The sequence below is a fragment of the Ahaetulla prasina genome, chromosome 4 (assembly GCF_028640845.1).
Source record: "Ahaetulla prasina isolate Xishuangbanna chromosome 4, ASM2864084v1, whole genome shotgun sequence".
NCBI lineage: Eukaryota > Metazoa > Chordata > Lepidosauria > Squamata > Colubridae > Ahaetulla > Ahaetulla prasina.
In genome coordinates, this window is record NC_080542.1 from 16240562 (window position 1) to 16267073 (window position 26512).

General features: G+C 39.4%; 2 protein-coding genes across 2 annotated transcripts; both read left to right on the forward strand.

Moving 5' to 3' along the window:
* The first annotated feature begins 4424 nt into the window (after nucleotides 1-4424).
* Nucleotides 4425-6486, forward strand: LOC131198010 (vomeronasal type-2 receptor 26-like). Its single transcript, XM_058182518.1, has 3 exons — nucleotides 4425-4457; nucleotides 5065-5191; nucleotides 5573-6486. Exons 1-3 carry the CDS (start codon nucleotides 4425-4427, stop codon nucleotides 6484-6486), a joined length of 1074 nt encoding a protein of 357 aa, XP_058038501.1.
* A 12144-nt stretch (nucleotides 6487-18630) lies between these two features.
* On the forward strand, nucleotides 18631-24478 carry LOC131198011 (vomeronasal type-2 receptor 26-like). Its single transcript, XM_058182520.1, has 5 exons — nucleotides 18631-19002; nucleotides 20008-20856; nucleotides 22130-22306; nucleotides 23062-23188; nucleotides 23571-24478. The coding sequence occupies exons 1-5, from the start codon at nucleotides 18631-18633 to the stop codon at nucleotides 24476-24478; spliced, it is 2433 nt and encodes an 810-aa protein (XP_058038503.1).
* Nucleotides 24479-26512: the final 2034 nt, after the last annotated feature.

The window sequence follows — 26512 nt, forward strand, 5'->3', positions numbered from 1 at the left end:
AGAAATAAGATAATTAATTGATGTTATTGTAAGAAATTAGGAACTAAAGGGTGGATAGTGATACTGTTTATGGATTATGCATTAAGAAGAGATTAAGATAAAATAAAGGAATATGAAAAAAGAATATTTTGGCTAAAATTGGAAATATGTAAAATGTACTTGGAGAAAAAAAAGAGATGAAATAACAAGATATGGTGAAAAATGATGAATTTGTGATAAAGAATTATATAAAAGAGATGAATTTGGAAAAAGCAGAAAAATTGGAATAGATTATTAAAATCAAGATATATTGACAAAGTTGACTTTGTATATAAATATACAAATAGGATGAGACTATTGCCTTACACAATGTAAGCCGCCCTGAGTCTTCGGAGAAGGGCGGGATATAAATGTAAATAATAATAATAATAATATATAAGATGTATAAGATATGACCCAGTCAACACTCTGTTCATAAAATATGTATGATGAAAGAAAAAAATTAATAAAACTTGTTTACAAAAAAAACCCTGACGCTATTGAGCACTGCACACCAGAACAACTAGACACAAACATGTTTTTTCCCCGAATGCCATCATTCTGCTTAACAATTAATTCCCACAACACTGTCAAATAATTTACTAAGATTGTATTACTACTATTCTTCTCCTCCTTACTAGTTCTCTTCCCACTTATTACTATCTCTTCCCACTTATTACGATAACGATTGTTGGTTGTGTCCTCCAATTTCTATTTCAAACTATTTACTAAATCTGCACTACTATTAATCTTCTCATGGTTCCCATCACCCATCTCCTTCCACTTATGACTGTAACTTTGTTGCTTGTATCCTTACGATTTATACTGTTATTAATTGTTTCCTGATTGCTTATTTGTAGCCTATGACTATCATTAAGTGTTGTATCATTAAGTGTTAAATTTGTACCCTATGACATTAAGTATTGTAAGTGTTGTACCTTGATGAAGGTATCCTTTCTTTTATGTACACTGAGAGCGTATGCACCAAGACAAATTCCTTGTGTGACCAATCACACTTGGCCAATAAAAATTTCTATTCTATTCTATTCTATTCTATTCTATTCTATTCTATTCTATTCTATTCTATTCTATTCTATTCTATTCTATATTGTTTTTGTTTCCTAGTATGATTTGATAGCTGATTAGTAACCTTGATTTCCACTGTGCTGTATCTTTTTATTCTTGATGAATATATTTTATTCTTCTTATTTACACTGAGACCATATACACCAAAGACAAATTCCTTATATGTTCAATCACACTTGGCCAACAAAGAATTCTATTCTATTCTATTCTATTCTATTCTATTCTATTCTATTCTATTCTATTCTATTCTATTCTATTCCTTTAAAAAATAGAGAAAAGTTATGTTCCATTCTAACAGGACTGGGTCCTATAACTTTTGATTTCTTTTCACCCAGTTTCAGAATATTAGATGAATATCCACCATTCAGACATTAAAATTTTACCTACTTAATCTTTGTTGCTTGTATCCTACGATTTATATTCATGTTCATTGTTTAATGATTGCTTATTTGTATCCTATGACTATCATTAAGTGTTGTATCTTAGAATTCTTGATGAACTTATATTTTCCTTTATGTATACTGAGAGCATATGCACCAAGACAAATTCCTTGCCTGTCCAATCACACTTGGCCAATAAAAGTTCTATTCTATTCTATTCTATTCTATTCTATTCTATTCTATTCTATTCTATTCTATTCTATTCTATTCTATTCTATTATGTCTTTTCTTTATAGCTTGGATATGGTTCTTCTCCTGGGATTAATGACCCATTCCAGCAAGCCTTCCTCCAATTGATGTTCCCTAGTAGGAACCAACAGTATGTGGGGATGCTCCAGTTGCTTTCGCTTTTCAGATGGACCTGGATTGGTGTCATTTTTATACCTGATGACAATGGCCTAAGGTTTGTACAGAATGAACTCCCCAAATTTTCCCAGGGAGGTATCTGCTTTGATTTTATTGAACCATTGCCAACCTTGTATTTTAAAACTGGCATTCATGAAATGATAGAATCATGGGTCAAAATATACAAGTTGATCATTAATAGCCCAGCCAATGTTGTGTTCTTACATGGTGAAATTCACACTACGATCTTTTTGAGAATGTTTCCCCAAATTGCAGAACTTGAAAACATACCAATGAAAGCAAACAAAGTCTGGATAATGACCGCACAAATGGAGCTCACTTCTGTTCCCTTTCAACATTCTTGGGATCTCGATATCCTTCATGGCGCCCTAGCCTTTGCAATTCACTCCCAAGATGTGGTGGGTTTCCAAAATTTTCTTCAGATGAGAAATCCCAATGTGGAAACCACAGATGGTTTTATTAAGGACTTTTGGAAACAAGCGTTTCTCTGTTCCTTCCCAACATCTTTGGAAGAGGAGAATGTCTGGAATCACTGCAGTGGGAAGGAGAAACTGGAGGATCTTCCTAGGTCTGTTTTTGACATGAGCATTACTCCCCATAGCTATAGCATCTATAATGCAGTTTATGCTGTGGCCCATGCATTGCAATCAATGACTTCAATGAAGCTCAAGAACAGAACTATGTCAGAGGAAGGACAAAAGAAGCTCTTGAATCAACAATTGTGGCAGGTAATAAATATCCTGATTACACAAATAGAAATTGGATAACCATATCTACTTGAGCCAATTTTCTATTAAGTTGCTATTTTTGTATGATATTTAGAATGGAACGGGCCATCTTGCCATGGCTAGCACGTGGCTGCCAACTTGCCATGGGACAATTCAATGCAAGTTAAGTATAATACAATGAATAATAATATTGATTTTTTAAAAAAATTTGAATTTATATCCCGCCCTTCTCTGAAGACTCAGGGTGGCTTACATTGTGTAAGGCAATAGTCTCATTCTATTTGTATATTTATATACAAAGTCAACTTATTGCCCCCCCTACAATCTGGATCCTCATTTTACCTACCTTATAAAGGATGGAAGGCTGAGTCAACCTTGGGCCTGGTGGGACTCAAGCCTGCAGTAATTGTAATTGCAGGCAGCTGTGTGTTAATAACAGGCTGCATTAGCCTGGTGAGCCACTTCCCAGCCCAGATAACATAATTAACAGTATTACTAATAATTTTAAAATAGTAACAGGTTTAGAGTATAGTTATCTCAAGTTGGCCATGGCAAGTTGGCTGCGCTGAGTTGGCAGCGTGAGTTGGCCATAGCAAGTTGGCCATTGTGAGTTGTCCTAGACCTGTTTCTAGAAGTGGCATTGCCTGATTCTACCATCATTTCGCAATTGTCATTGTTTACAAAATGTTACTGTGATGGATTTAGAGAGTCTGGAGATCTAAATCCAATAGAAATAATTCTGCAATACAATACAATACAATACAATACAATACAATACAATACAATACAATACAATACAATACATGCAATGCAATGCAATGCAATGCAATGCAATGCAATGCAATGCAATGCAATGCAATGCAATGCAATACAATACAATACAATACAATACAATACAATTCATTATTGGCCGAGATTCATGTTCTATTCAACACAACGGGAGATCAATGATTAAAAAAAAATTAAGGATTGATTTTGTTGCCTCTTTAATTATTGGTCTTTGTGCTAATCTCAGCTCCCTTCCTTTTGCTTTTCTTAGGCATACATAGAAAGGGAGCACATGTTGCCTGCTCCTGGCAGGAAATAGCTAGCTAGGTGATAGATTTTGCTTATTCCTATAATTTATTACATTATAATGCATTGTAGATATTGCTCATATCAAATTCCCATTGCAGGGAATATTTGTATGCATGCCTAGAACTCTTTAGTTTCCAACATATATGTGGTGGCTACTTATTATCTTTTTTCCTCAATTTGATATGTTATTAGGTACTAAGGCATACAGCTATCCCAATGTTACACAATTGTAGGAAGCACAATAGGAGAGCGAAGACTAACTTGTATTGGTAGACTCCCAAATCAGAGTAAAAAATAGTAGAGGCCATTTCAATGATGAAAAGAAGATTTGGGAAATTTAATTTTCCTCTTTTTTCTCTCACCTTCCAAATTTAGTGAGTCACCAGGACAAATATTAAGATGCTTGTATTTTGTTTTTTGTTTGGTTAGTTATTTCTTTTTAATGAAATAGATTCTTGGAAGTAGCGATAGACTTAAAGTCTATATTTTATTTTTAGTAAAGGCTTTTTAAAAGTAATTCAATAATGAGCACCTGACTACATTGTTATTGTTAGTTTGAGTAAAATAGAGGTTAATTATACTTTATGAAAAATTCTCACCTTCTATTATCATTTGTATAATTTTTCTAATGCATTTTGCTTTATTTTTATGCTCAATTTAGTTCCACCACTATCTGAGAAAAATCTCATTTAACAACAGCGTTGGAGAAATGATTTCCTTTGATGAAAATGGGAACCTAGAAGTAGGATTTGATATTGTCAATTGGGTCGCATTTCCAAATCTAAGTCTACATCGAGTCAAAGTGGGAAGATTTGATTTCAGAACTCCCAAAGGACAAGTATTCAGTGTTAATGCCAATTTTATTAGGTGGCCAAGGAGATTTAGCCAGGTATTTTCCATATATACTAGGGTCCATCATTGTTCAGGATGCAGATGCAGATAATAGTTGTATAGACAGACATTTTCTCAGCCCTCTTTCTGACCCATGAAATATACTGATCTTCTATGGAAGGCAGGCTGGTTGCAATTGTTTTTTCTGTAGGTCTAATTATCTGTTGAAGTCTGAGCCTGTCCTTATACTGAACCAAACAGTTATAGAAATACAAATGACATACTCAGTAATTGCTCTGTAAAAGTGAACTAACAATGCCTCGGGAAGTCTGAACTTTCTGACTTGATGCAGAAACAAATATTCTTTGTTGTGCCCTTTTAATGATGGTTGCAATGTTAGCTGTTCATTTCAAATCATGGGCAGATTATGGAGCTAAAAAACACCTATATTATGGGGCTATCCCAATACCATATGAACACTTAAGGATTCTGCTTTGTCTGTTTCTCTTTGTGCACAGGCTCAGCCTCTGTCTTTGTGCAATGAACCCTGTCATAAAGGTCACAGCAAGACTAAGAAGGAAGGGAAGCCATTTTGTTGTTATGATTGCCTTCCATGCCCAAGAGGAAAAGTTTCAAACCAAATGGGTAAGGATCTCATGGACTGCATTTGAAATTGGAGGTGGGTGGTGATGTTCAGACATTATCATATAAAAATCAGGTTGAATAGAAATTTTGTCCTGATAGAAATAGAAATTCAACCTTTTTCTTTGTGTCGATGCCAGAAGGATTTCCAGGATCCAGTGTGAGTGCATTTCCCAGAGTTTCTGACGAAAGGGAATGTGTAAACTGACTGAGTGAACAACAAGAACATTGATGTTAGGCCCTGCATAATACTTTATAAAAACATGCAAGAGAATGTTTTGGAGAATCATGCAATTTTCTTTGGAGCTCAGATTATGCATTGAAGTGTCCTTTCTATCTTGATTCAGACAGTCTAAATACAGAGATTTAGGGTTACCTTTTCAGACTTGGAATCTTGTTACCAGTGTCCAGAGGACCACTATCCCAGCAAAGCCCAGGATCAGTGCATCCCAAGAGACATCAGCTTCCTATCTTTCCATGAGCCTTTGGGGATCACCTTGGCCATTGTTGCTCTTTTATTTTCCTCCATTACATCTCTGGTCCTCACAGTCTTCGTTCAGCACAAGGACACTCCCATCGTCAAGGCCAACAACCGAGGCCTCAGCTACACCCTCCTGGCCTCCCTGCTGCTTTCCTTTCTCTGCCCTTTGCTTTTCATTGGGCGGCCTCAGAGGGCAACCTGTCTCCTTCGCCAAACTGCTTTTGGCATCATCTTCTCTCTGGCGGTTTCTTGCGTGGTGGCCAAAACCATCACTGTGGTCCTAGCTTTCATGGCCACCAAGCCCGGCTCTCAGATGAGGTCATGGGTGGGAAAAAGGCTGGCACTTTTTATAGTGCTTTCCTCCTCTTTCATTCAAACCAGTCTCTGTACTGTGTGGCTTGTGAGCTCTGCTCCCTTCCCAGACTTTGACATGAACTCTTTGCCTACAGAAATGGTCCTAGAATGCAATGAAGGCTCCACTGTCATGTTTTATTGTGTTCTCGGTTTCATTGGCCTCTTGGCCATGATCAGCTTTACAGTGGCTTTTCTTGGAAGGAACCTCCCAGACAGTTTCAACGAAGCCAAATTTATCACCCTCAGCATGCTGCTCTTTTGCAGTGTCTGGATCTCTTTTGTCCCAGCCTACCAGAGCACCAAAGGGAAATACATGGTGGCTGTGGAGATCTTCTCCATTTTAGCCTCAAGTGCTGGATTATTGGTCCTCATTTTCTCCCCCAAAGTTTACATCATCTTGATAAGACCTGAGCTGAATAACAGGCAACAACTCATGCAAAAAAAACCACATAACTTGAGTTAAAGGAATCAAGTCTTGTTGTACACAAGGGGATTTAGAGCAGTGACTGTTGCCAGCAATAACAAGTGCCTTAAGTGCTTGTGAAAATGAAATATTTGTGTATTAGTGTAATAATATAATGTATAATTTTCTATCGCTTTCCGTTCTACCATGCCTGTGGTGTAATAATTAAAGCATTATTAGAGATAATGTCTATCACAACATATGGACAAACTTCCTGATTTTGACAGCTTTAAACATTGAGCTGTCCTGTCTCCTGAAGCTATAAGATTCAGTGAGTCACAGTACTTAGCAATTAAGTGTTAACAGGAAATATTCTGGTAAACCCAAAGGAAAAGACTAGTCTGAGTGATTCATGTTTCAGTGGATGCTGAAATCCAAGAGCATCAAAATACAAATGTTCAAATTTGCTTAGATTGTGAATATGTCTAACAGGTGACAGGTCAGAAACTCCGCTCTGGCTGCAGAAATATAGACCCTGAGCCATCTACATGCCTGAAAATCTGTGGATTTTTTGATTGATTAATTTGAATAAGAGTCCTCTACCCCTATGTGGCTGTATATATCTGCATTTCCAAAAGTATGTGCACTACATGGAGTCTACCACAGATATTTTCACCTTGTGCACTGATTCAGAAAGATCTGTCACTGCCTAGGATTGAACTCTCAAACTCCTGAGTCTGAGGTCAGCATCTTCACCTCTAGGGCATCACATCACTCAAATGAGAAAAACGAGTTTATTGTCTTTATTTCAGTATGGAAGTCAGCAGGATGGCCATAGACCTTCTTTCTCTCTCAGACTTGGACATGAAAAAATATTTCAGAGGAAGGCAATAGTCAAACATTTGTTGCAATAGTCCCAAGAAAATAGCATATCTGTTCTGCTAGAGGAAAAGAGGAGGAGCAGTTTAAGAATACCAGAGAAAAAATTCAGAAGATTTTCCTCCTTAGGTAAAGGTTCCCCTCCCACATATGTGCTAGTCATTCCTGACTCTAGGGGATGGCGTTTCAAAGCCAAAGAGCCAGAGCTGGTCAGTATGACTAAACACCAGAGATGCACAGAATGCTGTTACCTTCCCACCAAATGTGGTCCCTATTTTTCTACTTCCATTTTTTACGTGCTTTCAAACTGCTAGGTTGGCAGAAGCTGGAACAAATAATGGGAGCTCACCCGTTATGTGGAACTTACATGGGATTTGAACTGCTGAACTGCTGACCTTTCAATCGACAAGCAACAAAATGAGAAGAATATTGTGGAGAGTGGAGGAATCAACTAAAATGACCAAATCCAACAAGAATCTGGGGGGGAAAACCTGTTAGGAGGACCTATGAGTGAGAATTTCCTATGGGGGACGGTTTTTATAAAATACAGGTCTGACTGTCATGGGCACTCAAAACACTACACTTGTATTCAGACCAAGTCCAAAATTCTTGCCATTGACCTAAAAATCAATATAGGCTAGCCCCTTAACTCAGTTTATTTTTCCTGGTTTTATCTTCAATTTCCTATGAAGCAACTGAAAGAATATTAAGCAGGGAAGTCCAAAGGGAACTCCTATTTAGGTCAATTGTATAGTTGGCAAATGTATATTTTTATAAATGGTTGGGCATTCAATTGCAAAGCTGCATTCTCAACTTTTTAAATCCTGCCCCCATATTAAATTACATTTTCTCAAAAACTCAAAGGCCAGAAGGCCAACTCTTTGGGATGTGTGTGGGAGGTTTTGATCCCATACTGCTTTATTGATATCCTGACCCAATCCAGTTCTGAGGACACCACTGATATATGTGGGTATCTGTCTGTGCATGCATGTGCATGCATATGTAATTAAATTTATATGCTGCCTGGCTTCCAGTGGCCCAATCTTGATTAAAAACAAGAAGAAACACACATGCTCGCACACAGACATACAGCAAAAATGGTACAGATTTAAAAAAAAAAAACCTATTGGAAATAAATCATGGTCCCAAAATGTCATTGTTTTATTGAAGGATCATGAAGAAAACTAACAACTAGTGCAAATCATGAAGTAGATGTGTCATATAGTACGTAGGAGGGCATGTTCATCATTGCTTACACTACTGCATTTGGACCAGTTAAAGCAAAGATAGTAACAGAGTTGGAAGGGTCCTTCGAGATCATCTAGTCCAAACCCCTGCTCATGCATGGCATAAGACCAGGTTACTTACGGGACCGCCTACTGCCGCCAGTAGCCTCCTATCGACCTGTGCGCTCCCACAGGGAGGGCCTCCTCAGGGTGCCGTCGGCCAAACAATGTCGGCTGGCGACACCCAGGGGGAGGGCCTTCTCTGTGGGGGCTCCGGCCCTCTGGAATGAGCTGCCTCCGGGGCTTCGTCAACTCCCCGACCTCCGGACCTTTCGCCGCGAGCTGAAGACGCTTCTGTTTCATCGCGAAAGGGCTAGCTTAAATGTAGTTTTAAATGGGGTTTTTATTCTTATTTTAGTTTTTATGCCATATATTGAATAAGTTTTTTATACTGTTCTTAATCTGTATTATATGCATTTTATTGGCTGTGAACCGCCCTGAGTCCTTCGGGAGAAGGGCTGTATACAAATCGAATAAATAAGTAAATAAATAAAATAAATGCAAGAGACCGATACTAGGGATTCGAACCGCTGACCTTTCTGATCGACAAGCTCAGCATCTTAGCCACTGAGCTACCTAGACAGGTCAAATCTTCAAGATCTTCAAGGGCAGCCCTATACAGAGCACACAGCAGTAGTCAAACCATGTGTCATCCAGGGCATGAATGACTTGCCTGAAGGGTCCTTAATCTTTCAAAAATTTCAAGGAAGGAGGACAACTGGTACATTAGAAAATATATATCCTAAATAGAATTACCCTAAAATACCCTTGGTGGCTTAGTATATTAAATGAAAAAGAAAAAAAAATAACTATTGAAATATGCAGTCAAGTAGGTTTCTACTATAGTATTGCAAATAATTCATAATTATACAAAGGTGATTATCAATCTGACAACAGTAACTTCTACTTCTCCTCCCAAAGAACAATTAAAGACTATGGCAGAAGATCAAAGTACACGGCAAAAAGATGTTTTGCTATTCAAAAACACAGTAAAGACTGGCTGGAGACTGGTCCCTGAAGCTTCATAGTGAAAAAACTGTGAGAAAACTCCTTAATGACATTTAAGTGACCCTTCAACTCTATTATTCTGTTCTGTTATTCTTTTTAGAATATATCCACCCTATCAAACCCAAAGAAAGTCTGGAATGTTATATTCTATGTACTACCCCAAAATAAGCCATCCCCTGATAATAAACCCAATCGGGCTTTTGAGTGCATGTCAATAAGGCCAAGCGCTTATTTCAGGGTTCAAAAAAATATAAGACAGGATCTTATCTTCAGGGAAATACAGTATGTCTGGTGCATATCAGTTCATTATCATTGTTCAGCAGAAAGGCAGAAATTTAAGAAAAGGGAAGCATCTCTGTTGAATGATGTGGTGGCTCAGGCCGTGGTGGCTCAGGCTGTAAGAAGCCTGTTATTAAAACACAGCTGCCTGCAATTACTGCAGGTTCAAGTCCCACCAGGTCCAAGGTTGACTCAGCCTTCCATCCTTTATAAGGTAGATAAAATGAGGACCCAGATTGTTGGGGGGGCAATAAGTTGACTTTGTAAATATACAAATAGAATGAGACTATTGCCTTACACACTGTAAGCCGCCCTGAGTCTTCGGAGAAGGGCGGGATATAAATGTAAACAAAAAAAAAAATGACAGTGCCTTCACAATATATAAGATAGGAATTGTATTAGCAATTGAACCCAGATCAACCTGGCAGTGGGAGGGGGGGCTAATAGTGCTAGATACGGTCCTTTCTAATAGCTGAAAGCCAGATCAATAGGCAAAGCAGACTCATAAGAGTCTTGAGCAATTTTATTTTGAGTTCTGTTTAGTAAGTTAGACTAGAAAGCGAGAGGTGAGCTCAAATCCCACCTTTGCCATGGAAGCCAGCTGAGTAATTTTTGGGCCAGTCAATCACTCCTAGCCCAACTTAATAATAGTAATAATAATATCAGAGTTGGAAGGGACCTTGGAGGTCTTCTAGTCCAACCCCTTGTCCAGGCACTTGTCAGAGTTTGTTGCAGAAATCAAATCCAGAAAGCACACACAGGTTTCAGCAGGATTCATTAACTTCTCTTTATATGTATGAAATCAATCAATCAATCAATCAATCAATCAATCAATATGCAATTCCCAAGATATACTTGAATCACCAGAATGCCAAAGAGAGCGACTCAAGATGAGGCTTGCAAAAAGAAGCAGATTTTATTTATGTCCAAAAACAAAATACTGGGTGCGTCTATATCCAGAACATACATATTCAATGCATGTGAGGAGATAGCCACACCTTGGGGAAGATATGGTGTCCTTTTTATACCCCCAAAGACATCAGCTTAGTACCCAATTCTGGTCTCTTAGTTTAGGTTTGTGTATTACTTGTTGCCCTGCAAAGGAATAGAAGCCTCCCAATTAGCGTTATCTCTTCCTTGAACATTCCTTTCTTCCCCCAATTGCTCCTTTGGCCTCCTGGTTCTGCAAGGAACGAGCTTACACATATCAAAGGTGTAAGCTAGGGCTGAAGTGTAAATTATCTCCTGGATGATGTCTGCACTTCCAACCGAGAACATGAAGAAGATTGATATGGGTTCAGATCAAACGGCAGGGACATATGTTCGACAAATACCAGATACATTACAGAGGCCTAATAACAGAATAAGTTTGTTACAGGAGATACGAATATAAAGGCTAATATATGTGATACAAATACAAAGGCATATTTGTGTTACAGATATAAAGGTAATATATATGTGTGTTATACAAATACTAAGGCTATATATGTATTACAGAAACCTAATGGTTACAGAATAACAAGTTTCTACTAATTCTAGTATTATTTATTATAGCCTTATTACTGTTTCCCATAGATGATGATGATGATGATGATGATGATGATGATGATAATAATAATAATAATAATAATAATAATAATAATAATAATAATAATAATAATAATAATAATAATAATAATTTAATTTGTATACCGCCCTTCTCCCGAAGGACTCAGGGCGGTTTACAGCCAAAATAAAATACAACAACAACACATACAGTATTAAAAACAAACATTAAAAAACTTATTCAATTTGGCCGAATATTAAAATACGAACAACCCTTTAAAATTAATAAAGATTACAAACCCATAAAATCATCTAAAAAATTTTTAAAAAATCAAGCCAGTCCAGCAAGACGGAATAAATAAGTCTTAAGTTCGTGGCAAAAGGTCCGAAGGTCAGGTAGTTGTCGAAGTCCAGTGGGAAGTTCGTTCCACAGGGTGGGAGCCCCCACAGAGAAGGCCCTTCCCCTGGGAGCCGCCAGCCGACATTGCTTGGCTGACGGCACCCTAAGGAGTCCCTCTCTGTGAGAACGCACAGGTTGCTGGGAGATAGAAGATGGCAGCAGATGGTCCCGTAAGTAACCCGGTCCTAAGCCATGGAGCATTTTAAAGGTGGTCACCAATACCTTGAAGCGCACCCGGAAGACAACAGGCAGCCAATGCAGTCTGCGTAGGATGGGTGTTACATGGGAGCTCCGAACCGCTCCCTCTATCACCCGCGCAGCTGCATTCTGGACCAACTGAAGCCTCCGGGTGCTCTTCAAGGAGAGCCCCATGTAGAGAGCATTGCAGTAGTCCAAGCGAGAGGTAACAAGAGCATGAGTGACCGTGCATAAGGCATCCTGGTCCAGAAAGGGGTGCAACTGGCGAATCAGGCGAACCTGATAAAAAGCTCTCCTTGAGACGGCCATCAAATGATCTTCGAAAGACAGCCGCCCATCCAGGAGAACGCCCAAGTTGCGCACCCTTTCCATCGGGGCCAATGACTCGCCCCCAACAGTCAGCCGCAGCTGCAGCTGACTGTACCGGGGTGCCAGCATCCACAGCCAATCCGTCTTGGAGGGATTAAGCTTGAGCCTGTTCCTCCCCATCCAGACCTGTACGGCTTCAAGACACCGAGAGAGAACTTGGACGGCTTCGTTGGGGTGGCCTGGGGTGGAAAAGTACAGCTGCGTATCATCAGCGTACAGTTGGTACCTCATCCCAAAGCCACTGATGATCTCACCCAGCGGCTTCATATAGATGTTGAACAGGAGAGGTGAGAGAATCGATCCCTGCGGCATCCCACACATGAGGCGCTTCGGGGTCGATCTCTGCCCCCCTGCCAACACCATCTGCATCCGGCCAGAGAGATAGGAGGAGAACCACCGAAAAATGGTGCCTCCCACTCCCAAACTCCCCAGCCAGCGCAGCAGGATACCATGGTCGATGGTATCAAAAGCCGCTGAGAGGTCTAACAGGACCAGGGCAGATGAATAACCCTTGTCCCTGGCCCTCCAGAGATCATCCACAAACGCGACCAAAGCCGTCTCCATACTGTAACCGGGTCGGAAGCTGGACTGGAACGGGTCTAGATAGACAGTTTCATCCAGGTACTGGGGTAGTTGACATGCCACCGCACTCTCTACAATCTTCGCCATAAAGCGAAGGTTGGCAACCAGACGATAATTTCCTAAAACAGCTGGGTCCAGGGAAGGCTTCTTGAGGAGGGGTCTCACCACCGCCTCTTTCAAGGCAGCAGGAAAGACACCCTCCCACAAGGAAGCATTTGTAATCCCCCGGAGACAGCCTCGTGTCACCTCCTGCGTGGCCAGCACCAACCAGGAGGGGCACGGGTCCAGCAAACATGTGGTGGCATTCAACCTCCCCAGCACCCTGTCCATGTCCTCGGGAGTCACAGGGTCAAAGTCATCCCAAACCATCTCAACAAGACGTGTCTCGAACCTCTTGTCTGGATCTACCCAATTTTGATCCAAACCATCCCAAAGCTGAATGATTTTATCATATAGATAACCGTTAAACTCCTCAGCATGCCCTTGTAATGGGTCCTCCTGCCCCTCCTGTTGAAGGAGAGAGCGAGTCACCCGAAACAGGGCGGCCGGGCGGTTATCTGCCAACGCAATGAGGGAGGAAACGTAAGAACGCTTCGCATACCTCAGTGCCACTAGGTAGGTCCTACTATAGGACCTAACTAGTGTCCGGTCAGCCTCCGAACAGCTGGATCTCCATGCGCTCTCTAGGCGTCTTCTCCGGCGTTTCATCTCCCTCAGCTCCTCGGAGAACCAAGGAGCTGGTTGAGACCTACACCGGGTCAGAGGCCGCAAAGGCACGACACGGTCCAAAGCTCCAGCCGCCGCCTGTTCCCAGGCCGCGACTAGTTCTTCAGCCGTGCCACAGGCCAGATTCTCGGGAACCGGCCCAAGCTCCGTCAGGAACCTCTCTGGGTCCATCAGGTGCCTGGGATGGAACCAACGTATTGGTTCCAGTTCCCTGCAGTGGTGAGTAGCAGTCCAAAAGTCCAGACGAAGAAGAGAATGATCTGACCATGACAAAGGTTCGATAACTAAATCATTTAAAATCAGATCATTCGACCACTGGCCAAAGACAAAAATCAGATCTACAGTGCCTCCCCCGATGTGGGTAGGGCAGTTCACTAATTGAGTCAGGAAGCCATGAACTCCCGAGCCATCGAGGATGCCACGCCAGTTGATGGCAAGTTGAAATCCTCCATGACCAACAGTCTAGGGGTTTCAACTGCCAACCCGGCCAGCAACTCCAACAGCTCAGGCAGGGCTGTTGTCACGCAGCAAGGAGCCAGGTACATGATCAACAAGCCCACCTGAGTCCTACAACCCCACTTCACATAGAGGGATTCACAACCAGCTATCTGAGGCACAGTGGTCCCCTCGGTTCCAGGCTATCTGTCTCTAGATAGATAGATAGATAGATAGATAGATAGATAGATAGATAGATAGATAGATAGATAGATAGATAGATAGATAGATAGATAGATAGATAGATAGATAGATAAATCAATTTTATTTACAAATAAACTTCTCTTTATACACATGAAATAAATATATTATACCAAAAACAGGGTTTCCAATGTGATAGCAAGTACAAGCAAACACAGGCAGACGAGAGAACAATTTCAGTTTCAATTCAGCAGAGCAGACTAGTTTCAGTTTCAGAGCTGAGCACAGAGCTAAGCCATGCCCAGGCTCCAAAACTGTTTCAGTCACCAATCAACTCCCATTGGCTGACCTTGTTGCTAAGCCCTATTCCAGTTCGTGAATATTCTGACACAACTCATCAAACAGAGTTTGCTACTGTGGGGAGGAGGAAGGTGTGTGGGATATGTTCACTGTGTTGAGCTACTTGTAATAATAATAAAGGTAGGAAGAAAACAAACAAACGTTACAACCTACAGTTAAGCAGACTTTATTTCTTGTCTCAGCTATTAAACTGGGGGGGGGGGTTGTTGCACCACACCATCACTTTTGCCAGTTTGCCTGTAGGAATTTCCATTCTTTTGAAATTTTTTCAGGGAGAAAAAAAAACTTTTGCTGAAGTTGTAGGGGGGGAAATTGTTTTCTTCTGCTACATGGATATCTAATAATAAATAGGAGCTTAAATTCCCCATAATTATCCAATTGATGCTGATTATTTGGAGAACTCCTCCAGGTGAGAAAGAACTTTTTTTGGTAGTAACTATCCAAACAGTGAACTAAGTTTAAGGAAATAATGTTAATCTCTACTGGAACTTTTATGGCAGGGATTTTAAAGCACCTGGGACTCCTGAATTACTGATGAAGCTGGCATTCTTAGACATGCTAGAAGAGCACAGCAGAACACCCAACACTTGAATGATTGTAAAGGAACAGGTGACTTGATGTTAAGGAGAAGATTTGAATGGGAGATAATGAAGTTTATTTTTTCAATTCTCATGCTGCTGCCTTCAGCAGGGTGTGATGTTCCGGTTGCTACGTGCAGAATCAGTGACCCTCGGAAAATCAACCATAAATATTATCAGTCTGGGGATGTTATCATAGCTGGCATTAGTTCGCAGGGCTACATATTTTCCAACCCTCTCAACTTCAAAAGGCATCCTGCTTTTGAACTCTTTGATGACTTCATGTAAGCAACTGGTAACTTGCACCAAATATTTCAGGTGGTGTGGGTCTCTCTGTATTCTTTGACAGTCAGAGCAAGCATGACTTTTCATCCGTTAGCATTAAGGGATAATGGTGTGATTTATGCTTCAGTGGGTTAGGATTTTTATCTGATTTAAAGAACTGTCTAAACACCTTCTTACCACTTTCGATAACACTCCTGAACAAAGTAACAAGTTAAATGAGTGGAAATTACTGGGTCTGATTCTGCTTCCCATTTGTCCCCTGTTATTGTTACTATTGTCACGAAAATTCTTCTGTAATTTGCGATAAATTAGATTGAAATTATTCATTTCACTTTCTTGGTGTAGCAAAGGAACATCAATGCTAACTTATTTTCCTTAGAAAAATAGCCATCTCTCATTATGAATTGCAATATTAAAAAATATATAAACAAACTGATCATCTTTAATAACAAATAACTAATCTGCAGACCAGAGAGATTGCAAAGATCTTATTCCATAAACAATATCAAGATGAGATTTTGTAATCGTGCAGGACAGAAGGTGAAGCAAGCATGACTTTTCAATCGTTAGTGTTAAGGGATTGTTGATGTTAGTTGCCAAGTCGTGTCCGACCCATCGCGACCCCATGGACAATGTTTCTCCAGGCCTTCCTGTCCTCTACCATCCTCTGGAGTTCATTTAAGCTCACGCCGACTGCTTCAGTGACTTCATCCAGCCACCTCATTCTCTGTCGTCCCTTTCTTCTTTTGACCTGAATCTTTCCCAGCATTAGGCTCTTCTCCAGTGAGTATTAAGGGATATACTGTGATTTATGCTTCAATGGCTCAGAATTTTTTACTCAAATTAAAGGACTATTAGAAAGGTGAACACATTCTCACCAGTTTAGTTAACATTCCTAAGTAAAGTGACAATGGATACCAATGACTGGGTCTTATTCCATTACCATTCTGTCATTATTATTCTCACGATAGTTCTTCTGTAATTTGCGATAAAATTCATGAGAATTATTCATTTCACTTTTTTGGTATAGTAAAAAAAAATTGATGCTAACTTATTTCCCTTTTCAAAATACCCAAAATACTTTCATTATGAACTGTGAAATTAAAGGTAACTGGACATATTTAATAACTAATTAAGTAATAGCTATTCCCGAGAACAGAGAGATCACAAAGACATAGTTCCATAAACAATGTCAGGATGGGATTTTTGTTATTGTGCAGGAGAGAAGTTGAATTTCTTTAGCATCGTTGAGGATCCACTAAACTAATTGTTAGCTCATGTGCCAAAACGAGGATGCTCAACTGAATTGAAATCTAAAACCTCTATTAATAAAGCATGCAATCCATGGCTAAATCATGCAAGGATATGTGGTTGGTATAACTCTTTCCTTTATTGTGACCAAATCTAGGCTCACGTATATCATATCACGTTGAAGATGCTTAAGTTTATTTGCATGCATACAAACAATAATATACTGTAGTATATATTGGGCTCAAGCAAAGCTTTGATACTTTGTCAAGTGTCAATGAACAAAACCAGAAACAGTACTTATATATCTTTGGCCCATTTGATTGAAAGGTAAAGAAAGGCAGAAGCAAACCAAAGAAAAATGTACAACCTTTAAAAAAAATCACAGTATAATGGAATATTTTAGATAAACCCATCTGTGTCACCATATTGTTATTTATTTCTAATTTAGTATGTTAACTATACCGTCTTTCAGTTATCGTTAATGAATAGAAACAACTTGAGCCATAGGTTCCTGACTGAGTTTTCTCCCTGTCACCATTCAGGATTTAATTCAACTTTCTGTGAAGGTTTTCTTACAAGGGCATTTTAGATAGATCAAAATGCCCTTTTAGATCTATTTAGATATGTCTGAAGAGCATCCCATAGGTTTGATAATGAATGTAGTTTCAGGTATTCAAGGAGGGGACCGTTTACCACCCCACTAGATAGACCCCAAAGCATACGCTATTTTCTTTCCTGAACATTCTCTTGTTAGGAAAAAAAATTAGCACCCCAGCTGAATTTTTTGGAATCAACACCCTGAAAAGCATGGTTAGAAACACTTTTTATTGAAGTATATCCATTTTTATACAGGCATTTTGAAGAAAAAATGTTTTTTTTTAAAAAAAAACCTCAAGGTAAACCGCTCCAAACTCGATTGTAGAAAATAGGACATTCAGGTCAATGCTTGGAATGCACTACCTGACTCTGTTGTTACATCCTCAAACCACCATAACTTTAACCTTAAACTGTCTACTGTTGACCTCACCTCATTCCTAAGAAACGTGCCTTCCGTCCCTGTCCTACTGTCCCCATTTATTTGTCCCCATTTCCTGTATCCGTATCCATGTTTATACTTATTCCTGTTATCTCGTACATGTTTGACAAATTAAATTAAAAAAAATAGTACCATTTTACCTATCACAACACAATCAGTATCTGTGCATTTCTCATTTTCAACTTAAAAATAGTTGAGAACCTGAGCCTAGATTTCATAACAGCTGCCCACGTAACTTATGATCCACTAATATTTATTTATTCATTAGACTGATTATTCATTAGACTAATATGGTCTCCATATCAGTTAAAACACAGGCAGATCAAGGCAGTGATATAAAACCAAAGCATTGTTGTTGTTGTTTGTTGCGAAGTCATGTCTGTCCCATCACAACCCCATGGATAATGTTCCTCCAGGCCTTCCTGTCCTCCACCATCCCCTGGAGTCCATTCAAGCTCATGCCCACTGTTTCAGTGACTCCATCCGTCCACATCTTCTTTTGCTATCAATCTTTCCCAGCATTAGGCTCTTCTCCAATGAGTCCTTCTTTCTCATTAGGTGGCCAAAGTATTTGAGTTTCATCTTCAGGACCCAAAGCATAAAAAAAAAAAATACTGGCACCACAACCAATCTGCCCTGATGCAGCCAGCTATATCATCTTCAAGCTGCCTTCTCACCCTGTGCCAGTGCTTGTGTGAACCAGGACTTTATGGCCTTCTAGAAGGTTAAGGAGATGTGGAGCTGCTAGAACTCAGGGGCCAGGATGCTCCACTGGAACAGACTGCTATGGAAAAGGCAGGTGACCAAAGGAATCTAGCAAGCCTTAAATTGAGACAATCCAATGATGCAGTTAAATCTCATTGCAGATTTGTGACTCAGACCTACCAGCACATCTTGGCTTTTGTCTTTGCTGTGAAGGAGATCAATGAGAATAGACAGATGTTGCATAACATCTCCCTGGGTTTCAACATTTATAATGCCTACTTCACTGGAAGCTTAACTTATCTTATTTCCCTGAAGCTTTTGTCTACATGGGACAAGTTCATTCCAAACTATAAATGTGATGTCCAAAGTACTACTGTGGCTGTCATTGGAGGACCCAACTCCAAAGCATGTGTTTTCATGGCAACCATCCTGAGCATCTACAAGTTACCGCAGGTAAATGGTCTCCCTGTGTTTTTCCAATTTTCTTGCGTATACGTATTTTCACAAATTAGTATGAATGATTCTTACAAACAGAGAGTGTGAATCAAATGAAAAAATGACCATTATATCTATATCTATATCTATATATACTGTATATATATCACATCTGCACCTCCACAACTGTCTGGTTTGGTTCTGCAACCAAACAAGACAAAAACAGACTTCAGCGAGTAATTGGAACTGAAGAAAAAACAATTGCTACCAACCTGCCTTCCATTTAGGATCTGTACACTGCACAAGTCAGAATTTCACGGCTGTGAAAATATCTACAGACCCCTCATCATCTTGGACATAAATTGTTTCAACTTCCACCCTCAAAACGACACTACAGATCACTGAACACCAGAACAACTAGATGCAAGGATGGTTTTTACCCAAATGCCATCACTCTGCTTAACAATTAATTCCCACAACACTGTCAAATAATTTACTAAGATTGTATTACTACTAGTTTTCTCTTCCTTACTAGTTGTCTTCCCACTTATTACTATCTCTTCCCACTTATAACCATTGTGCTTTTATCTTCCTATTTATATTGTTCTTATTTGCTTCCCAGTACGATTTGATAGCTGATCACTAAGCTAACCCTGACTATCACTAAGTGTTATATCTTTTTATTCTTGATGAATGTATTTTATTCTCTTTTTGTACATTGAGAGCATATACACCAAAGACAAATTCCTTGTGTGTCCAATTATACTTGGCCAACGAAGAATTCTATTCTATTCTATTCTATTCTATTCTATTCTATTCTATTCTATTCTATTCTATTCTATTCTATTCTATTCCTTAGAATAGAATTTTCCTATTAAAAAAATAGAGAAAAGTTAAGTTCCATTCTAACGGGACTGGCTCCTACAACTTTTCCATTTTTTCCACCCAATTTCAGAATATTAGATGAATATCCACCATTCAGACGTTAAAATTTCACCTACTTAATCTTTCCTTTCTTAATAGCTTGGATATGGTTCTTCTCCTGTGATTAATGACCCATCCCAGCAAGCCTTCCTCCAATGGATGTTTCCTAGTAGGAACCAACAGTATGTGGGAATACTCCAGTTGCTTTCGCTTTTCAGATGGACTTGGATTGGTGTCATTTTTATACAGGATGACAATGGCCTAAGGTTTGTACAGAATGAACTCCCCAAATTTTCCCAGGGAGGTATCTGCTTTGATTTTATTGAACCATTACCAACCTTGTATTTTAAAACTGGCATTCATGAAATGATAGAATCATGGGTCAAAATATACAAGTTGATCATTAATAGCCCAGCCAATGTTGTGTTCTTACACGGTGAAATTCACGCTACAATCTTTTTAAGAATGTTTCCCCAAATTGCAGAACTTGAAAACATACCAATGAAAGCAAACAAAGTCTGGATAATGACTGCGCAGATGGAGTTCACTTCTGTTCCCTTTCAACATTCTTCAGATCTCGATATCCTTCATGGTGCCCTAGCCTTTGCAATTCACTCCCAGGATGTGGTGGGTTTCCATAATTTTCTTCAGATGAGAAACCCTAATGTGGAAACCACAGATGGTTTTATTAAGGACTTTTGGAAACAAGCGTTTCTCTGTTCCTTCCCAACATCTTTAGAAGAGGAGAATGTCTGGAATCACTGCAGTGGGAAGGAGAAACTGGAGGATCTTCCTAGGTCTGTTTTTGACATGAGCATTACTCCCCATAGCTATAGCATCTACAATGCAGTTTATGCTGTGGCCCATGCATTGCAGTCAATGACTTCAATGAAGCTCAAGAACAGAATTATGTCAGAGGAAGGACAAAAGAAGCTCTTGAATCAACAGGTAATAAATATCTGTTGGCAGGTAATAAATATCCTGATTACATAAATAGAAATTGGACAGCCATATCTACTTGAGCCAATTCTCTATTAAGTTGATATTTTTGTATGATATTTAGAATGGAACGGGCAATCTTGCCATGTTCATGTATTCAAATTATGTTTATACTTTTACCTGTTATCTTACATATGCCTGACAAAATAAATAAATAAATAAATAAATAAATAGATAAATAAATATAGTTATGTCAAGCTGGATGTGGCAAGTTGGCTGCGGTGAGTTGGCAGCCACGATTTGGCCATAGTGAGTTGTCTTAGACTTTTTCTTAGAAGTGGCATTGCCTTTTTCTACCATCATTTCACAGTTTTCATTGTTTACAAAATGTTGCTATGATGGATTTAGAGAGATCTAAATTCAATAGAAATAATTCTGCAATGCAATGCAATGCAATACAATACAATACAATACAATACAATACAATTATTTATTGGCCAAGATAGAATACTTCATGTTCTATTCAACACAAAGAGCAATGATAAAAAAAGAGTTAAGAATAGATTTTGTTGCCTCTTTAATTATTTGTCTTTCTGCTAATCTCAGCTTCCTTCCTTTTGCTTTTCTTGGGCATTCATAGAAAGGGAGCACATGTTGCTTGGTCCTGGCAAGAAGTAGTTAGCTAGCTTTATTGCTATAATTTATTACATTATAATGTTATTGTTGTTAGTTGCAAAGTTGTGTCCGACCCACCGCAACCCCATGGACAACGTTCCTCCAGGCCTTTCTATCCTCTACCATCCTCTGGAGTCCATTTAAGCTCATGCCTATGGCTTCAGTGACTCCATCCAGCCACCTCATTCTCTGTTGTCCCCTTCTTCTTTTGCCCTCAATCTTTCCCAGCATTAGGCTCTTCTCCAGTGAGTCCTTCTTTCTCATTAGGTGGCCAAAGTATTTGAGTTTCATCATCAGGATCTGGCCTTCTAAAGAGCAGTCAGGGTTGATCTCCTCTAGGACTGACCGGTTTGATCGCCTTGCGATGGGTCAGACATGACTTTGCAACTAACAACAACAACAACTTCCTTTCAATGACAGCTGAAGCTTAAAGAGCCACAACCCCCATTAATCTAGCATGACAACAAACTAGCAATAAAACACTTAACAAAGTAATAAAACAATTAAACATCCTACTATGTAACTAAACACTTAAAATACTAAGTGGAGGCTGACAATTGGTATAATTTTTCTAATGCGTTTTGCTTTATTTTTATGCTTAATTTAGTTCCACCACTATCTAAGAAAAATCTCATTTAACAACAGCATTGGAGAAATGATTTCCTTTGATGAAAATGGGAACCTAGAAGTAGGATTTGATATTGTCAACTGGGTCACATTTCCAAATCTAAGTCTACATCGAGTCAAAGTGGGAAGATTTGATTTCAGAACTCCCAAAGGACAAGTATTCAGTGTTAATACCAGTTCTATTAGGTGGCCAAGGAGATTTAGCCAGGTATTTTTGATATATACTTGGGTCCATCATTGTTCAGGATGCAGATAATGAAAATAGTTGTATAGCCAGACATTTTTCCAGCCCTCTTTTTGACCCATGAAATATACTGTTCTTCTATGGAAGGCAAGCTGGTTGCAATTGTTTTTTCTGTAGGCCTAATTATCTGTTGAAGTCTGAACCTGTCCTTATACTAAACCAGACAATTATAGAAGTACAAATGACACACTCAGTAATTGCTCTGTAGAACTGTGTGAATGCCTCAGCTGTGCGAACAACACCTTTCTGACTTGATGCAAAAAGAAATATTCTTTGTTGTGCCCTTTTAATGATGGTTGTAATGTTAAGTGTTCTTTTCAAATCATAGGGAGATTATAGAGCTATGCACGTAAAAAAAATTATGTGCGTAAAAATGCAAGTAGAAAAAATAGGGACCACCTTGGTGGGAAGGTAACAGCGTTCTGTGCATCTTTGGTCTACAGTCATGCCAACCACATGACCACGAAGACGTCTTTGGATAGCGCTGGCTCTTCGGCTTTGAAACGGAGATGAGCACCACCCCTAGAGCCAGGAACAACTAGCACATATATGAGAGGGGAACCTTTACCTTTACCTTATGGAGCTAATAAACACCTATATTATGTGACTATCCCAATACCAAACAAACACTTAAGGATTCTGCTTTGTCTGTTTCTCTTTGTGCACAGGCCCAGCCTCTGTCTTTGTGCAATGAACCCTGTCATAAAGGTCAAAGCAAGACCAAGAAGGAAGGGAAGCCATTTTGTTGTTACGATTGCCTTCCATGCCCAAGAGGAAAAGTTTCAAATCAAATGGGTAAAGGATCTCATGGACTGCATTTGAAATTGGGGGTGGGTGGTGATGTTCAGACATTATCATATAAAAATCAGGTTGAATAGAAATTTTGACCTGATAGAAATAGAAATTCAACCTTTTTCTTTGTGTCGAAGCCAGAAGGATTTCCAGGATCCAGTGTGAGTGCATTTCCCAGAGTTTTTGACGAAAGGGAATGTGTAAACTGACTGAGTGAACAACAAGAACATTGATGTTAGGCCCTGCATAATACTTTATAAAAACATGCAAGAGAATGTTTTGGAGAATCATGCAATTTTCTTTGGAGCTCAGATTATGCATTGAAGTGGTCTCTCTATCTTGATTCAGACAGTCTAAATAAAGAGATTTGGTGTTACCTTTTCAGACTTGGAATCTTGTTACCAGTGTCCAGAGGACCACTATCCCAGCAAAGCCCAGGATCAGTGCATCCCAAGAGACATCAGCTTCCTATCTTTCCATGAGCCTTTGGGGATCACCTTGGCCATTGTTGCTCTTTTATTTTCCTCCATTACATCTCTGGTCCTCACGGTCTTCGTTCAGCACAAGGACACTCCCATCGTCAAGGCCAACAACCGGGGCCTCAGCTACACCCTCCTGGCCTCCCTGCTGCTTTCCTTTCTCTGCCCTTTGCTTTTCATTGGTCGGCCTCAGAGGGCAACCTGTCTCCTTCGCCAAACTGCTTTTGGCATCATCTTCTCTCTGGCGGTTTCTTGCGTGGTGGCCAAAACCCTCACTGTGGTCCTAGCTTTCATGGCCACCAAGCCCGGCTCTCAGATGAGGTCATGGGTGGGAAAAAGGCTGGCACTTTTTATAGTGCTTTCCTCCACTTTCATTCAAACCACTCTCTGTACTGTGTGGCTTGTGAGCTCTGCTCCCTTCCCAGACTTTGACATGAACTCTTTGCCTACAGAAATGGTCCTAGAATGCAATGAAGGCTCCACTGTCATGTTTTATTGTGTTCTCGGTTTCATTGGCTTCTTGGCCATGATCAGCTTTACAGTGGCTTTCTTTGGTAGGAACCTCCCAGACTGTTTCAATGAAGCCAAATTTATCACCCTCAGCATGCTTCTCTTTTGCAGTGTCTGGATCTCTTTTGTCCCAGCCTACCAGAGCACCAAAGGGAAATACATGGTGGCTGTGGAGATCTTCTCCATTTTAGCCTCAAGTGCTGGATTATTGGTCCTCATTTTCTCCCCCAAAGTTTACATCATCTTGATAAGACCTGAGCTGAATAACAGGCAACAACTCATGCAAAAAACCCTCATAACTTGAGTTAAAGGAATCAAGTCTTGTTGTACACAAGGGGATTTAGAGTAGTGACTGTTGCCAGCAATAACAAGTGCCTTAAGTGCTTGTGAAAATGAAATGTGTTTGTATTAGTGTAATAATAAAATGTATAATTTTCTATGTCTTTCCATTCTACCATGCCTATGGTATAATAATTAAAGCATTAGAGAGATAAAATCTATCATAAACTATTGACAAACTTCCTGATTTTGACAGCTTTAAACATTGAGCTGTCCTGTCTCCTGAAGCTATAAGATACAATGAGTCACAGTACTTAGCAATTATGATTCCTGAAGAAAAATTTGAAAAGTGTAAACAGGAAATATCGTTAAAGAAGCTTCTGGTAAACCAAAAGGAAAAGACTAGTCGGAGTGATTCTTGTTTCAATGTTGGCTGCTGAAATCCAAGGACATCACAATGCAAAAGAAGTTTGAAATTGCTCAGTCTGTGAGTGTGTCTAATAGATGACATTTCAGTTCAAAAACTTTATTTTGGCTGGAGAGATATAAACTCCAAGCCATCTAGATGCCTGCAGATCTGTGGATTTTTTTCATTGATTAATTTGAATAAAAGTCTCCTATCTTGATGTGGCTGTATATATCTGCATTTTCGAAAGAATGTGCACTCATTTTATGCATATAAGGGTGACAGGGATTGCAATCAAAACCTCCTGGAGGGACTTCCGGGTTGGCTCCATTGGCAATGGAGGTGATCTGTTTGATCACCAACCTCTGGATCGTGTTGGACCGCTAAGACAGCAACAATCAGCTGCCCAGTGGTTCGAAATTCCCCCTCTTCGGGCGAAGAAGAGGAGGTGAGCGAATGAAGCAGAGATAGAGCTTCCCTAGAACTCCTGGAAGACACCAGGGGGCTCGAAGGGTTAAGCCCCCTCAGAATTTCAAAGCGCTCCAGATCTGAGAGGGCTTTTTTCCTGCTTCGGCAGACCTAATTGCCGCAACCAACTGCCAGGATCAATTTTAACTTAAAGAAGAAAATATCGGACTGAACAGAAACAGGAGAGCTCTAACTATAAAAGCAAGTAATTAAATCAATTCCCTGTTATTTTTTTTTAAGTTTTGGAGTTGACTTTAAAGCAAAAATGGCGGCTGTTCTTTAATGAGCTAAGCAGTTGAAAATGAAAGTGTTACAATTCTCACTGTTTTCTGTTTATTGCTGAAGACCAGCTGGAGATTTTTTAAAACATTGTAATGAGAAGGGGGAAGAGACATTGAGACTGTTTCTTTAAAAGACTTAGAAGATTTATATGTAACATTAAGTTAAAGAGAAATTTTAAGAGATGGCAGCAAAACAATTAAAGACAACTGTAACAAAAACCCCAGGAACATCAACACCGGGAGTTTCTCCAGCACATACAGCAGATACAAAATCACTAAATTTGGAATCACTTCAGGATAATTTGAAAGATTTTATGAAAGAATCTCTTAATGATGCTATGAATTTGCAAACCTCTCAGATAGAAGATAAGTTTAAATTAATTACAGAAGAAATGTCAGAGATGAAAAAACAGATGTTAGAAATTCAAATTGGAAATAAAGAAGTCAAGGAAGGTTTGGTGTCAGCAGTACAGGGTCTGGCATCAAATGTGATTTTACTGGAGCAGGAAGTAGAAGAGATAAAGAAAGTTAATTTAAAATTGGAAAATAAGATTGAGGTAGTTCAAAGTAAAATGGATAAAGCTGATGATGAAATTGTTTTGGTACAATATAGAGCTATGGAATTTGCTTTAAGAATACGTGGCCTGAAAGAGAATAGACAAGAGAATTTGAAGCAAATTTTTTCTGAGGCCTTTGCGGAGATTTTGGCAGTTCGGCCAGCAGATGTGGCTTTTCATATTGACAAAATTTATCGTGTGAATTCCTGGATAGCAAGGCAAAGAAATCTTCCGAGAGACATTGTCATTTATTTTACTACTAGAACAGTGAGAAATGAGATTTTATAAGCTTCTTTTAAAGGAGACAAGATTCAAGCGGCTGTTGGAGGCTCCAGTGACGTCACCCT